Genomic DNA, 14,240 nt, shown 5'->3' on the forward strand with positions numbered 1-14,240 from the left:
TCTGACTGTGTTTTGTTTACCAGTGGAATTCCTATGCTTTCCAACACAGCGTTAAAAGATATTGTACCTCCTGTTTGTTTACATATAATGCCGGGACTGGGCTGTGTCTGTTCCCTACTACTGATTTTCTTCCCTGCAGGGGGGCTAGCATATTGAAGAGCTTTTTATTATTTTCATTTCAACTGAGTTATAATAATAATAATACCAGCCCAAGATGTAAAAATGTGCTGTTAAAACAAAAGAGCGTTGCGGGGAGCAGGGCCAGATTCTCTCACTTCTCTTACACCAGTGTCTGCAGGGAAAGATATCAAAAATGGTGTTACAGACTTTGCAGGTAGAGTTAAAAGATCATTTCTAGCCTTAACAAAACAAGCAACCACCTTTAGAAAATGGATGTGATGTCAACAGGACTGGTTGTCTGGCCAAGCCATCAAAGGCACCAAGATACTGCAGAAGCTCAGAGATCACTCCTGTGCACCAGTAACCGGCATCCCCTCCTGTGGGCAGCCTGGTACCATGAGGAAATGTGTGTATCTTTCTCTGGCTGACAAAATACCTTCAATTGAGCCTGAGAACAGGAAGCGGCAGCCTAATTGAAACAAGATTAGTTCAGGTATAAGGACAAAAACTGTGCACAGTAACATGCACTTTCTCTGTAATTATGGCTTTTGTCTGCAGCCTTTCCATGTGTATTTTCATACTGTCACACATAAGAGTTGGAATTGTGTTTTATTCAAAACTCAAACCCTCAGGAACTTGAATTCTGTGCTTCCATGGAAATTTTAGTGAAAGCCTCACCATGGCGGAATCAGAACTTTGGAAGTGACAAACTAGTTCAGAGCAGGCTCAAAAAGCAAAGGTATATTTTATTACAAATTCTAGCACTGCTCAGGGTTGGTCAGATTTTTGGAACATGAACACAACTGATTTTTGGAGTATAGATAGGCTTGCCAGATTGAAAGCCACGTGCCTTTAATTTTTGTTTTAGACAGATATAGTAGGTCTTCACCTGCTGATAACTTCCCTTCAAAACAATTTCTTAAACCAGAGACATCCTATTCCCCGCAATCCAAGGCATGTTGTAATGAAAGTTTAGCCCTCTAAAAATTGAAATGGATCCATTTAATAGGAAAGGCACTTTACCTAGTTCAAGTAGAACAATATAAATGGGGGTAACTGCATCTGTTACTCTTCTCTTTCATGCAGCTTTCCAAGGCATAAAAAGCAGCAACCTCCAATTCTTCTGCTGTGCTTTCAGAACTCACTTTACAACTGATCCTGTTAAATGAAAACCAACACAGTATCTAATTTTTCTTATGGCTAGCAGATAGGGAGCCTTCCCTGCATTCCTTGTGACTCATCTCAGGTTTCTGTATGATTGGAATACAGAATGGGAGGGGGAAAGTAGGTTCAGTGATGTCATCCTGGCATTCATAAACTACTCATTGGTACTTTCCACATATGGCTAATTGGAGGCATCATTAGCAAGATTCATTGTGATTGGTGGGTGGCAGCAGAAATGGCAGCAATGCTGTGGGTGTGGTTGTTGGCATTAATACATTACTTTTTGTTTCTATGTCTGTTCTTGTACTGGGCTTTGCAGCTTCTGATCACACTTTTAAAACATTTTTATTGAACATATTTTGATAATACTTGATCAAGGAGGTTCCCACCACCTTTGTTTCTCTGTGATTTTAGCAGCTGATTTATTTGATTAAATGAAAATATAGAGCCATTTGGTTTACTTTGTACTGGAAAGAGTAGAAATACAACCCTCTCCCCTAGTTTGATGTAGGCCTCAACAGATCTGAAATATTTCAGTTGATAGCATACTTAAGTTTGAAGGGCACCTCTATTTGGGCAAATAGTAGTTTGGAATTTGTCCCCAAATGCTGTTGAGCTAACTTTGTGACATGGTGGAATGAAGAAAGCAGTCAATTGGGTAGTGGGTAGATGGATAAAGTACTACTTGATTTTCCAACAGCAAACTCAACACTCTTCAAGGTGACAAATCATGAGGTACTTAATGATTTTCAGGGGGAGGGGAGCAGGGATCAGAAAACTGGCATTAGTAACCAATGTATTGGACTTTAGAGGATACCTAATGGCTTGCAAGTTAAGATGCCCATAGTTAACTTGCAGTTGGAAAATTCAGCACTTTCATACAAAGTACAGTACTGGAGCCAAGGGAAAAATGTGTTCACTTGTTCTCCCCCTCCTCCCTCTCCCATACTTCCACTATTATGAGATACAAGTCAGAGGAGTCAGGCAGGGCAGGCAGAAAAACTGAACATACTGCTGTGGATGTAGTGCTTTTCACACGTGGCTTCAGAGCAATGAGTCTTTTGGGATAAGGGAAGATTATACTCACTTACAACTCTCTTCCCTGTGTCCTCATGCAGGACTTATTTCTGGAAAGATATTGTGATATATATACCCCATAATGCACAAGGACAAACCTCATAATGACTGAGCAGTATATATGAAATAGTAATGCTTTTCTGTCCTACCGAAAGCATCCTGCTTGCATCAGTGTAGTAAGCTATACACAGCAGGTTACACATATTGGTTAACTGTGTGTTTTTTACACATTGCTTTCACACTCACCACATAATTGTTAGTCAGTTTTTAATATACATATATACACATTTATATACATAGAATACACAGAATACAAGTATATGTATATACTGGAGTTCTTGTACACAAAAATGCTAGGGTTAAACTATACCTTGCATCTGTCCAGTCAAGTCTAAATTTGTTTTCTTATTAACTTAGCCCACAATAAAAAGTATTGTAAATCAAGGATAACAGAGCATTTTTAAGCTTTGTTCATGGAATGAGTTCCACACAGTAAAGATTTGCCTACTCAACATACAGGTAAAGAGTTACAGTAAAAAAAAAAAAGACATTGACTATAATACAGCGGACTGTTCTGTTCATTAGTTGTTGTTTATTTGTATTTGTTTATATATATATGAGGTCCAAAATGATCTAGCAACTGAAAAGGGGAAACTAAAGCCAAGTTAAAACAAAATTTGGCAAGTTTCTCATATAACGAGCGAAGCCATGAGCTGGCACAAAGAAAATCCCAAACATAGTGACATCTAGTGGCTATTATGATTAATTGTTTGCTGTATACGGTTACAGAAAACAGATGAATGAGCACAGCGTAAAGAAACACTACCAAACACATTTATTTTACAGAACGTCAATAATAATATTTGGTAGAAATTAGACTTTATTGCTTTTATAATGAAAATGTTTTAAAAAATAAAAAAGCAAGGATCAATTACTGTTAAACATCTTCAGAACAGATGGAGTAGATTGTAATTCAAATAGTTCTGCAACAGTCTTTCAGGAAGTGTTAAGGTTTACCATCATTATAAAATAACGATGTAAGAAACTTGTTTTAAGGGACTACAAAAAAGATTTCGTTGTGAAGCAACTAACAAAACAATGTGATATAAAAAGGCAATTCTTAAGTGATTAAAATGTACAAAAATCTTCTTTAATAAAGAAGGATGGTTAAATTATGTTTATTCTTTCATCTGGTAACTGACTGTTGTGAATAAACTGGAAACATTTTTCATGAAAAAGGAAACGCCGCTGTGGAAAATAAAACCCTGTCCTGCATAACAGTACAGTACATAGGATTTAGACAACTATCCTTCAAGATTATATCAGATGAGAGTGTTATTTTCTTTTCTTGTAGGAACTCAAATATTTATGGTTTGGAAGATGATGGATTTTCTACCATTATTTATATGTCAATTTTATTATTTTTACCTGAGTAATCTTCAGTAAACAGATCACAAGGCAATGTAATGATAACGCCTACACATCTGTGTAAAGTCTATGTAGATTTGGAACTCTGGTATGTGCGAAGATCTTCTTTCTCAATTTCAATTAAAGCCAGTCTGCTTGGACAAAAGAATGTGTGTGGGAATCAGCTCCCTGCCCCCCGAACCCACTGAAATCAGAAAATTGTTCCAGGCAGAGGAACTGTGAACAGGCATAGGAACTCCTGTACGTGAATGGATAACTGAACAGGAGCTTTTGCTGCCACAAAACTTCCATTCATGTCAAGGGGGCTTGTGTAGAATCTCCTCTAAAAATGATTCAAAGTGACATAGAAGTGCTTGGTGGATTGTTTCCATTAAGTAACACAAGGTTAACTGATATATATGAAATGGCCAGTACTGTGCTGACACTTCTTGAGTGCAGTTTTACAAATATAAAATTGGTAGGAACTTATCAAACATTTACTGAACAGTAAAAGCCTTGGTGGTCTATACAGATCAGTAGGTGCAACAGAATTATGTACAGAAATTTATTTCCACCATGTTTTTTGTGCAATTTTGCTCCCATGTGCATCGGAAAGGCTGCTATCAATAACTCAGATATTCACAAGTCTTAATGCAGCTAGCAATGGAGAATACAGAAAAGAGAACAACGGCTCCCCAACTAATACTGTGCTACGCAGACATCTGTATATAATTCATATAGTGCATATATCAGAGTTACATATAGCAGCAAATACAGACAACGGCATTTACAGTTTCTAGTCTTGTTACACTTTATTTATGTGGGAATGAATTAATATTTCTATCAAAGAATGAGACTGTTAGGAAATTATTACCATGGGGGGAATTTTCTGTCCCCTATGCAGAAAAAAATTAGTGCAGTAGGAATAAATCCTTTACAGTAGTAATTAAATCAATCAGAAGCAGTATTAACTTAGAAGCCAAAAAAAATTACACAAACTTATCTGGATGTTTTTTTTTAAATATAGTTCACTATGAAATCTATCAGATGCTCCCATCGTTTTTGTGCTCTGTCTGCTCCTCTCTTTTCTTGTCATTCTTTCCCTCTGTTTAACTTACCACAAACTGAAGGAGGAGTATGCTTGAAGCAATTTCTAGCTAGAGTCATGTAGGTCTATCCTTCCCCTTCCAGATGTTCATCATTTTTACGAGGTAAGTTTGGAGTAACTTGGAGGAGAAAATTTACGTTTTAAGTACTTCAGAATATAAAGTGGAAGACAGCTTACTATGGTGATCGCTGACACTTTCCACAGGAAGGTCACAGTAGTGATAAAGGCAACATCTATGGACATAAAAAAGGGAAAATAAGTTATAAAAGCAGGGAAGAAGAGAGTGACCATTGTGCAAGACCAATAAATATCACTATTATTTAGGGCAAAAATGTGTCAGGAACAGGCTATTTTTAGATTATAGCTGATGTCACATGATTTTTTAAAAATACATTTTTCTTCATTCATCAATTTGTCCTAACAGCAAACTGAAGGACACTACCAAGGCAAGGTTTGAAAATTTTACTCTATTGCTCTGTGCTCAAAGGCAAGCAAAGTAGAGTGACAAACTGCTAAAACCTCCTCCTTCTGGGAATCCAGCACTGCTGACACATGAGCTAGCAGGAAATTCTGATGCTGCAGAAAACAACTTTCCCCATTTACCCGTTTTTAAAGTTGACAAGCTATAAAACTCTCTGAATGCTATGGATTTATGCATACATTCTTTTCTCATTAATCCTTACTAGTCTTTTCTCTTAGCCTTTCATCTTATGCTGGCAGTTACATCAACATGTATTTTTCAGGGATGCAATTTTACCCAATCAAGTGGCATAGTTAATCAACTAAGGCTTAAAACACCAATTAAAATCTGTCCCCTAGTTAGTCTTGAGGTACCTGAAGGACCTCTATGCCATGCTTGAGCTCCCTTCTTCCTTTGCCAAATTGTGTAATAAAGAAACTCAAGGTGCTTTTTTGTCACAGTTTACATTCAGAACTAATGGTCAATTTGTCAAGGCCTCAAACAACAACAAAAACATGTTATTCAGTTGAACTCAATTTAAATATATCTTACAACCCTGGATCTTCCACAACACTGACTGGATGTTTACATTTACGATCTTCGCACAATAATTTGTAATAAGGAATATTTTACCATCTCCAAATCTGATGAAAAATATTTCTTAAGATAATTATTATTCCTAATAGTGAGAGAAATTTATGAATTAATAGCAAATCTTCACTTGTAGCTGACTTGTTCTCAGAAAAGTATGTTTTTGAGTATATGAAATATGTGAATTAAAGAAAAATGAATACCGTAATATTTTAAAATAAAAATATTTAATGCAAACGGGCAACCCAAGTATTTATAACCAGTGGAGCATAAAATGGGGTCTTTTGTTTTTCCACCAGTGCCAGAAAAATTATTTTGAGAGTGTGTTGGTGTTCTGTGATGCACTTTACTCAGGAAACAACAATTATACCTACCTAAGAAAGCTCCAAAAGACACTCTGCCTATACCTGCTCCGATAGAAGAAGAAAGGACAGATTTATAGAAAACAAGGAAAAAGGAAGAGATGCAGTATACAAAAAAAAGAGTGTGTTAGAAAGCTCTGAAAGATTTGAAATGAATTAGTGTCTGAAGACTTATCTCCTAGAATCTTAATAAACAAATAAAATACATTCTGAAATATATTTTAAAGGTAAAATATTAAATGTAAAAAATGAACCTAAGTCAAACCATGTTACAGAGAAGCACATGATTAGCCCTGTGTGCCCCACGTGGTTTTGAATGTGGATATTAGCATAGGAGTTGTATCTTAAAGCATCCATGTAATCCCTTGGAATAAGGTTTGATGCTTATGCACAAAAAAGGTCATTTAATTTTAACAAGATGTATTAACTGATTAACTACTAAACTAAATGTATAGAGCTGAATACTGTTCAGACAATATTTAATACTGTTCTGAGCATTCTTGTTAATGCATAAATAATTTTATGATATGACATCTTATAACAACATAGTAGAGGCTGCGAGCTAAGTACAGGCTATGCTAGTAATTTCTACTCACCAAAATATTCATTTAGAAATGCAAGAGAGGCCACATAGCAGCCAAGACTGAAGAATTCAGCTACCACCATTAACCAGTGCCACGTTCGTATGGTAAGTGCAACCATCAAGAGCTCAGTCAGGATAAGAGCAGTGAAGGAAATGGCAACGACATGGACAAACTCAGATTCAAAAAGTAAGAGTGCTCCATACATCAGAATACCACCTGAGAAAAGCAAATAAAATATCACAGGTTCACTGTACCACTGTGTTTCATAAAATCCTTCCTTGGAACTGTATCTTCTAAACAATGTTCTCTTATTCTGAAAGCAACTTTTAATCATTCCTTCCTTGAAAATAACACTGCTAGATATTGAAAAGCAAGGCTGGACTGGGAAGAAAAATGGCTCTGCCACTCATGGACAGGGGAAAAAGGAGAAAGATGTGGGGGGGAGCAGTCTTGCTGTGGCTCTGTCTAGCTTTCATGTACCTGCCCATCTTGTGGTGGTGGTGGGAACTGCAGCTCCTACACATCTCACGCAGACAGAGTCCACACTGACTTTTGTGAGGTAGGGGTACTGCTTTGTGGTGGCTCTCCACACACTTCATAACAGTAGTGGTTTGCAGCACTTTGCACATGGTGATGGCAGCTGTTAATAGGAAGGCAGGGGCTGGCATGGTCAGTGGCAGCAGCAGCTCCTGCTCTCCTCATACAAGGCAGGGGCTGATGCCATACCTCATGCTGGGCCACCCTATGGTCAGGGCAGTAGCCCTTCAGGACAATGGTACACCAAGACTTTCCCTAGGGGCCAAGTTACTGTCCCACCTTCCCCACTGTAAATGCAGCCACCAAAGTCAGCTGGTCAACAATTAAACACATTTCTGTAACCTGCATTTCTTCCAGACATCATAATTAATTAGATTTTTGACATTTGCTGATTTAATTTGTAATAACCCTAAACTAGAATGTGAATAATGATTTTAGGTTAAAGATATAATTTAGATTTTTAAAATAGTACTTCTATATTCCTACATGCTTTATACGTAAGTATTAATTTCCAATTTTTGTAGATTAGCATTAATTAACGACGCCTCCAGTTTCAGATGACATATGTTAAAAACATAAACAAAAACCAATACATGATGCACTGGGAAAAAGCCCAATGTGGCTTGAATATCAAATTTATAAAACAAATAGAAAACAACACAATATGCATGACATTTTAAGCTCTGGAAATTTAAATAAATTAAATTTTGAATATGAAACTGTGTGCTTAATTTACAGAAATTATTTAAATCTGAAAAATTAGAGAGATCTCCTACCTTGATAAATACTAATTAAAACCCAGATGAGGAAGGTCTTAAATGACAAAGATCTTCCCTAGAGGAAACAACAAAGACAGATAAGTTAATATACTGTTCAAAAAGTCATTTCATATACAGTTTAATAACTTTGATAATAGAAACAACACCTCCAGTTTCAGATGACATGTTAAAAACATAAACAAAAATCAATACAATTGCCATTAAATAAAGAACTATACATGAAAGAGCAAAATACTTAATTTTACAAATTCAGTAAACAATAATTGAAAGGTATGGTTGGATCCTACCAGTTTTTCCGATCTTGCCCAATTCCCCTCCCCCCACCCCATTCCATCCTACACCCAGAAACCATAGTCTGCAACAAAACTTGCTTAGGAGTCAAAAAGGGCCAAGGCCACTCTTGGCTTTTGCACCAGTAGAAAAAGCTGATAAGAGCCAACCCAAATAATTTGCTCCAAAACTCAGAGAGACACACTAAAGAAACCTACTTTCATTGATCTATTTGCCAGAGCCAGATTTTAAAGCCCAATGACACTGGATTGTGTTAGAAAAGAACTTCAATTAGGGTAGAATGGTTATAGGTCTGGAGCCATTTTGGGCTGTTAGAAATAACAGGCTACTTCTTACATTACTGACATTGCCATTAGTACTGAACTCTAAAGTATTTATTTTAAACTTGGTGGTGGCAGGGGAGTTTCAAATACAGAAATTAATGAATAGCAGCATTGCTGGCCAGGTCTTGCAGTAACTACAATTATATGTGGAAAAAATTAGCTGTAGTAATTTTTATCAACAACCATTTTTAAAGTAATTTTTAACCCCCAACAACCATTTATCAGGCAAGTTTTGCTTTCTGATTATTGAGACTAATCTAATCTATATCCGCACATTCCACTCTTCCTTTGAAATCAACATGCTGGATTGTATGCTGGATTGTATCCACATGTCCTGACTTCCCACTGAGGAGCAATTCCCCACACAGAAAAGTTGCTGCTGTCGTATATGCAGCTGAAACCTTACAGAGCTCTGAACATAGTATGAGAATTCTGAGGTTTGTACAATAAAAGTGAAGGCATGTAATTCTGATAATCTTGTCTACACCAAGTACAGACACTTCAGCAGGCACAGTAAGCAGCTGTACCTTTAACCTAGTGAACTTTTCCCTAGAAAGGGAAAGTGAACAACAACAAATTTTCTACAGTTCCCCTTTTCAAAAAAGGGAGTAAGGATGACCAAGCAAACTACAGTATAGGCCAATCAGTCTGCTTAGCGTCATCAGCAAATTATGTGTGTCCCACCTCCTTGATAAATTTAAAATTTGGCTTGAACAAGAAAATCTGATTGCTGATGAACAGGCAGGATTCAGAGAAGATAGACGTACTACAGATCACTGCATGATCCTTCAACACCTTATGGGGAAATACTCATCAACAAGAGTAGTATCTTTATATTTCACCTATATTGACCTAAAGGCGGTATTTGTCTCTATTTCCAGAGCTAAGCCCTGGGGTAAGTTGGCAGCCACTAATATTGATCGCAGGCTACTCTTCCTGATCTGTGCCCTACATGAAAATACCTCTAAAGGTCAGGTACAGTAAGCTCGGGCATCTTTCAAATGCTGTTCCCACTTTGAAAGGTGTGAAACAGGGCTGCATTTTAGCACCGGCTCTCTTCAACTTCTATATAAATGACTTGGTCAAATCCCTAAGCAAGCAGGCCTTTCATCCTCCGAAATTACAGCAACGCCAGATCTCTATTTTATTATATGCAGATGATGCAGCCATCTTGTCAAGGACCCCAGCTGGGCTCAGAAGAGCCCTAAAGGCTCTAGTACAGCACTGCAAGGAAGACTCTCTTACCATAAATTATTAAAAAACAAAAACAATGGCCTGTTCTGCCTATACCTTATGGGCTTCATAGAGTGAAAAAGAATGCTGCATGACAAAATCATATACGTATCGATTGTCAGGGCTTGTCGCTGCCGCCGCTGGGCGGGGCGCCGGTTGGGCCGGCCCTGACATCAGAGGGGCACCAGGGATGCTGCAGGACCCTGCTCTGTGGAAGGAGAGGTGGTATACATCACCCTGATTCCCTCTCAATCCACTCGCTGGCCTGCTCAACCTGGTCTGCTTACCCTCTGCGTCCTCCATCATCTCCTCCTCCCAGAACTCGCCTCCCAGCCTCCACTCTTGCTCTGCTCTGCTCTGCTCTGCTCTGCTCTGCTCTGCTCTGCTCTGCTCTGCTCTGCTCTGCTCTGCTCTGCTCTGCTCTGCTCTGCTCTGCTCTGCTCTGCTCTCACTCCACACCATCACACTCACACCCACCACCCCAGAGCTCTTCCCAGCCAGCTTTTATAGTGTTTCCTTTCTCCACCCCGCCCTCCTTCCAGGCTTGTTCCCTCTCCTGACTTGGCCCAGCTGTGCCTTCCCTCAGGTGTTTCCCTCCTATCACTAATCCCTTCTAGGCTTCTTTGCCTTGCTGGCAGGGTGGGGTTGAGTGTGAGCCATCCCCAGCTGAGGTCTCCTTGGCCTTGATCATGAGGAGCTGCCCCAGCCAGCTTCTGTGCTGCTGAGCTTGCCTGGCCTTGCTCGCGAGGAGCTGCCCTGGCCAGCTTCTGGGCTGCCTGCTCATTGATGCTGGGCAGGGCTATCCATCTCCTCCCCCAGAATGCCTGTGGCAGCTCCACCTGGAGGGGTTTGGCTCCTCGCAACTCCTGAGCCAGGCTGCTGTCCTCTTGCCAGGGTGTGGCTCTGGGCTATAGTGGCTGCTTCTCCTCCTTAGCTGGTAAGGGCTCTGTTTGGGCTGCTGCTGGGTCCCTATTCCCCCTGCCTTGGCCCTTTTCCTCTGGCCTGCTTAGTCCCCTCCCTTCCCCCTGGAGGGTGGGACTGGCTGGTCTCTCCCTGCTCCCTCCAGCCCTCTGAGGCTTGGGCCTTTCGCTCCTTCCCCCTGGAGTGGGCAGATTCTGGACCTGGTTGCTGACTGGGGTGGTAGGGCCACTGCCTCCCACTGCTCCCTCCTGGCAGGTCTGGGGGCTGGGACGCAGACCCCGGACATCGATTACCAATGTTCTTACCTTAGTAAGGTCTTTGTAAAGTTCAGGATATAGTAGTGCCATTTCTGGTTTAACATCCTGATCCAGCACTAAGGAGAAGACTGGAAACATAGTGTATATGGTTGCGTACCTTAGGGGGGAAAGTTGTTATTTTAATTCATACCTCCACACCACAGACTCTCTCCCTCCTCCAACAAAACCATGACTTTTCTGTAAGGTATAATTCTATACATTTTCATTTTGGTAATTAAATATAATTTGATCCTGCATGTGTATCTTGACTGCCAGCAGGGAACACAATAACAGTTAGGGCAGTGCAGTGCTGGTGCACATTTTTATCTCACACCAGCTTGATACCCATGCTTCGCTATGGTATTTAACTACTTTAAATCACCTTTCTTCAACTGTCTGCAGTTTCCTTGAGCTGATTTGTACCTCAGAACACAGAGTTCCACAGCTGACCAATCAGAGAGAAGGGGGTGCAAGCAGGCAGGAGCTTGCCAGCCACACAGGAAAGCCAGGCCCCACCGGGAGATTGGCAACACGAGTGAACTTTTACGGGAAGACTGGGAAGGGCATGCAATGACTCCCAATAGCAACTGCATACTGTATATAATGTTGGGGGTGAGGAGCAATCAGGCCACATATGCAAATGACCTTGAAAAGCTGGCCCAATCAGGGAAGAGTGACTGAGCTGGCAGTGGGTGGGGGTGCAAGCAGGCAGCAGCCTGCCAGCCACACAGGGAAGCTATATCCCGTTGGGAAAACCCATTTTACTCCTTTTTACCCCCTTAGGGGACGGATTTCTTAAAATCCCTTCTTAGTGGGTGTTTACATCATGAAAGGAATGTTCTCCCCAGATTTCATGTTTCTAAGTCCAGGGGTTTGGGCTGGGCATTGATGAGTCAGTCAGGACACTTGTCTTTATATTTTTTTTATTCAACTTATACCCTGCCCTTCCCGCAAACCAAACAAAGGACTCATAGGAGTTAGTACACACCTGTAACTTTCATGTCATAAATTTTCTCCATGTGGATTTTATCTAATATTAGTATTGCCTAGGAGGCGAAAGGGAAAAAAATTCTGGGGGGATATCAAAGGAATGCTGCTGTACAGCTCATTAACTCTATCTGAGGAATATAACAGGCTTTAGTGACTGTCCTTAAAAAAATATATTGCAAAGATATTTTTTAAGAACTGTAGCTTCTACTTACCCTACCATTAGGAAACCCTGGTATAAAGGAACAGATGCAAAGTAGAAGACTGAAGAAAACACAGCCTGGAGAAAGAACATAATAATTAATTACATCAGAATCATTACAGATCTTTATCATTCTGCATATGGAAATTATTTAAATGATCAGAACAGAAATTTCCAGAAACTATTCTCCATCAAAGTAAAAGGGATTAAATACCTGCATAGTTGAAATAATAAGGCCTCTGTGCATGACAAACTGACCAAGTGCTGCCGATCTTTTGTAGCTATTGCGACCATGTACCATCAGTAGCCTGCCAATGTGTTTAAATTGTGTAATGGAAAAGTCAGCAGCCAAGGAAGCTTGCTTTCCCTCCTAGACAGAAAACAAAACCATATGTTCAATTATCAAAATATGTGAAATATGTAAATTATCAAAAACAAGAGAAGGATCCATGAAAACTTAAACAGGAAGGGAGCTTCTTTTTAACTCTCACCCTTCTCCCTGCTCTTCCTACCTGCTCTCTCATTCATCTGTGCTTCATTGCACTTGCCATCTCCATCTCTCCACTATTCCTGGCTCCTGCTTCCTGCCCCCCACTTGCCAGCCCCTGCTCTCCTTTCCCCTCTTACTGCCCTGCAGTCTTTCCTTTTTACTCCCTCTCCTATCCCCATTCCTGGTCCCCCTCCCATCTCTTTCTGTTGTCATGGACCATTTTTGGTTGCTATAGCAACCCAATACGCCACTATAAAGTTCTTTGTTCTGTGACATTTTTTAAAAAGTAGGAAAAAACTTATTTAGTCCTGTGTGCCCCTCCTTAGCTAAGATACATGACTGCCTTGTACCGTTTATTAACATATGAACAAGAATCATCTTCAAGTTTGAAAATCTGAATGATTTTTAAATATAACACACACTTTTGCTATTGTAATCACTACACTCCAATGACTGAAATGTACACTCACTCAGTGTTGTTTACCATTTTAACAGATGGATTCCAATACATTATTGTTAAGTTCACATTTAATACAATTTTCACATCATACCTTTCCTTCAATTCCAATTCCACAATCTGCTGCCTGGATCATACTAACATCATTTCCTCCATCACCTGAAAACATGTGAAAAGTTTACCCACATATTTTAGACTGTTCTAGTAAGCTTTTTAAACATGTATTATTAGAATTTAGTGTTACTTGGAATTATTTTAATGAGTAACTAGAATTAACTTTTAGGTTAAAAGTAGTTTTGCTGTCTCAGTTTTGGAATTAATCAAGAGAAAAAATTATATACCTCTCTCTTCATTTTCTGGTCTCCTATATAAGTAAAGGACCCTTTAGAGAATATACAATGAAATGAAGAACTGGTGATCCAGTTATTAAGAGGTGCAAAGGCAGCACTTGTACAACTTTGGAAGAAACAGAAAATACAAAAGAAGGGAATCATTCAAAAATAATTCAGGAAAAATAGTTTCTTGCTTCTGTTCATGCGGCACAGCATATTTGTTATGGCAGAACATCACATGCTGACCAGTAATTGCTCTGTAAAGCATAATTGTTAAATTTCCATTTGTTTCTGAATTAATTTTAGAAAAAAAGAAAGTTACAAAGCTGTGTGACAGACAGGACTGGGTCCAGCTCTGCCTCTCCTGACAGTCAGCTAATGGGAGTGGGTAGAATGCTGGGTCAATGAGAGTTAGTGTCCCTTGGAGGGAAAGGAGACTCTTGGGAGCTGCTGAAGGAGAAGGGTTTTGACTCTGCTGAAGGAAGGCAGCAGAGAGAGATATCTGATTACAAACCTGTT

General features: G+C 39.6%; 1 protein-coding gene across 2 annotated transcripts in view; it reads right to left on the bottom strand.

Moving 5' to 3' along the window:
- Positions 1 to 2,626: 2,626 nt before the first annotated feature.
- Positions 2,627 to 14,240, bottom strand: part of ATP9B (ATPase phospholipid transporting 9B (putative)) — a 243,284-nt gene continuing 231,670 nt past the window's right edge. The window contains exons 23-30 of one of the 2 annotated variants that reach the window (XM_054985071.1): positions 13,484 to 13,548; positions 12,657 to 12,812; positions 12,456 to 12,520; positions 11,263 to 11,371; positions 8,187 to 8,244; positions 6,886 to 7,089; positions 6,302 to 6,334; positions 2,627 to 5,109 (exon numbers count right to left, since the gene is read on the bottom strand). In XM_054985071.1, the coding sequence (XP_054841046.1) occupies positions 4,973 to 5,109; positions 6,302 to 6,334; positions 6,886 to 7,089; positions 8,187 to 8,244; positions 11,263 to 11,371; positions 12,456 to 12,520; positions 12,657 to 12,812; positions 13,484 to 13,548 (827 nt within the window). In that variant the 3' untranslated portion in view covers positions 2,627 to 4,972. The remainder of the gene's footprint in view (positions 5,110 to 6,301; positions 6,335 to 6,885; positions 7,090 to 8,186; positions 8,245 to 11,262; positions 11,372 to 12,455; positions 12,521 to 12,656; positions 12,813 to 13,483; positions 13,549 to 14,240) is intronic. The other variant, XM_054985070.1, reaches the window with a different exon arrangement.

This window comes from Eublepharis macularius, chromosome 7, assembly GCF_028583425.1.
Source record: "Eublepharis macularius isolate TG4126 chromosome 7, MPM_Emac_v1.0, whole genome shotgun sequence".
NCBI classification, from domain to species: Eukaryota; Metazoa; Chordata; class Lepidosauria; order Squamata; family Eublepharidae; genus Eublepharis; species Eublepharis macularius.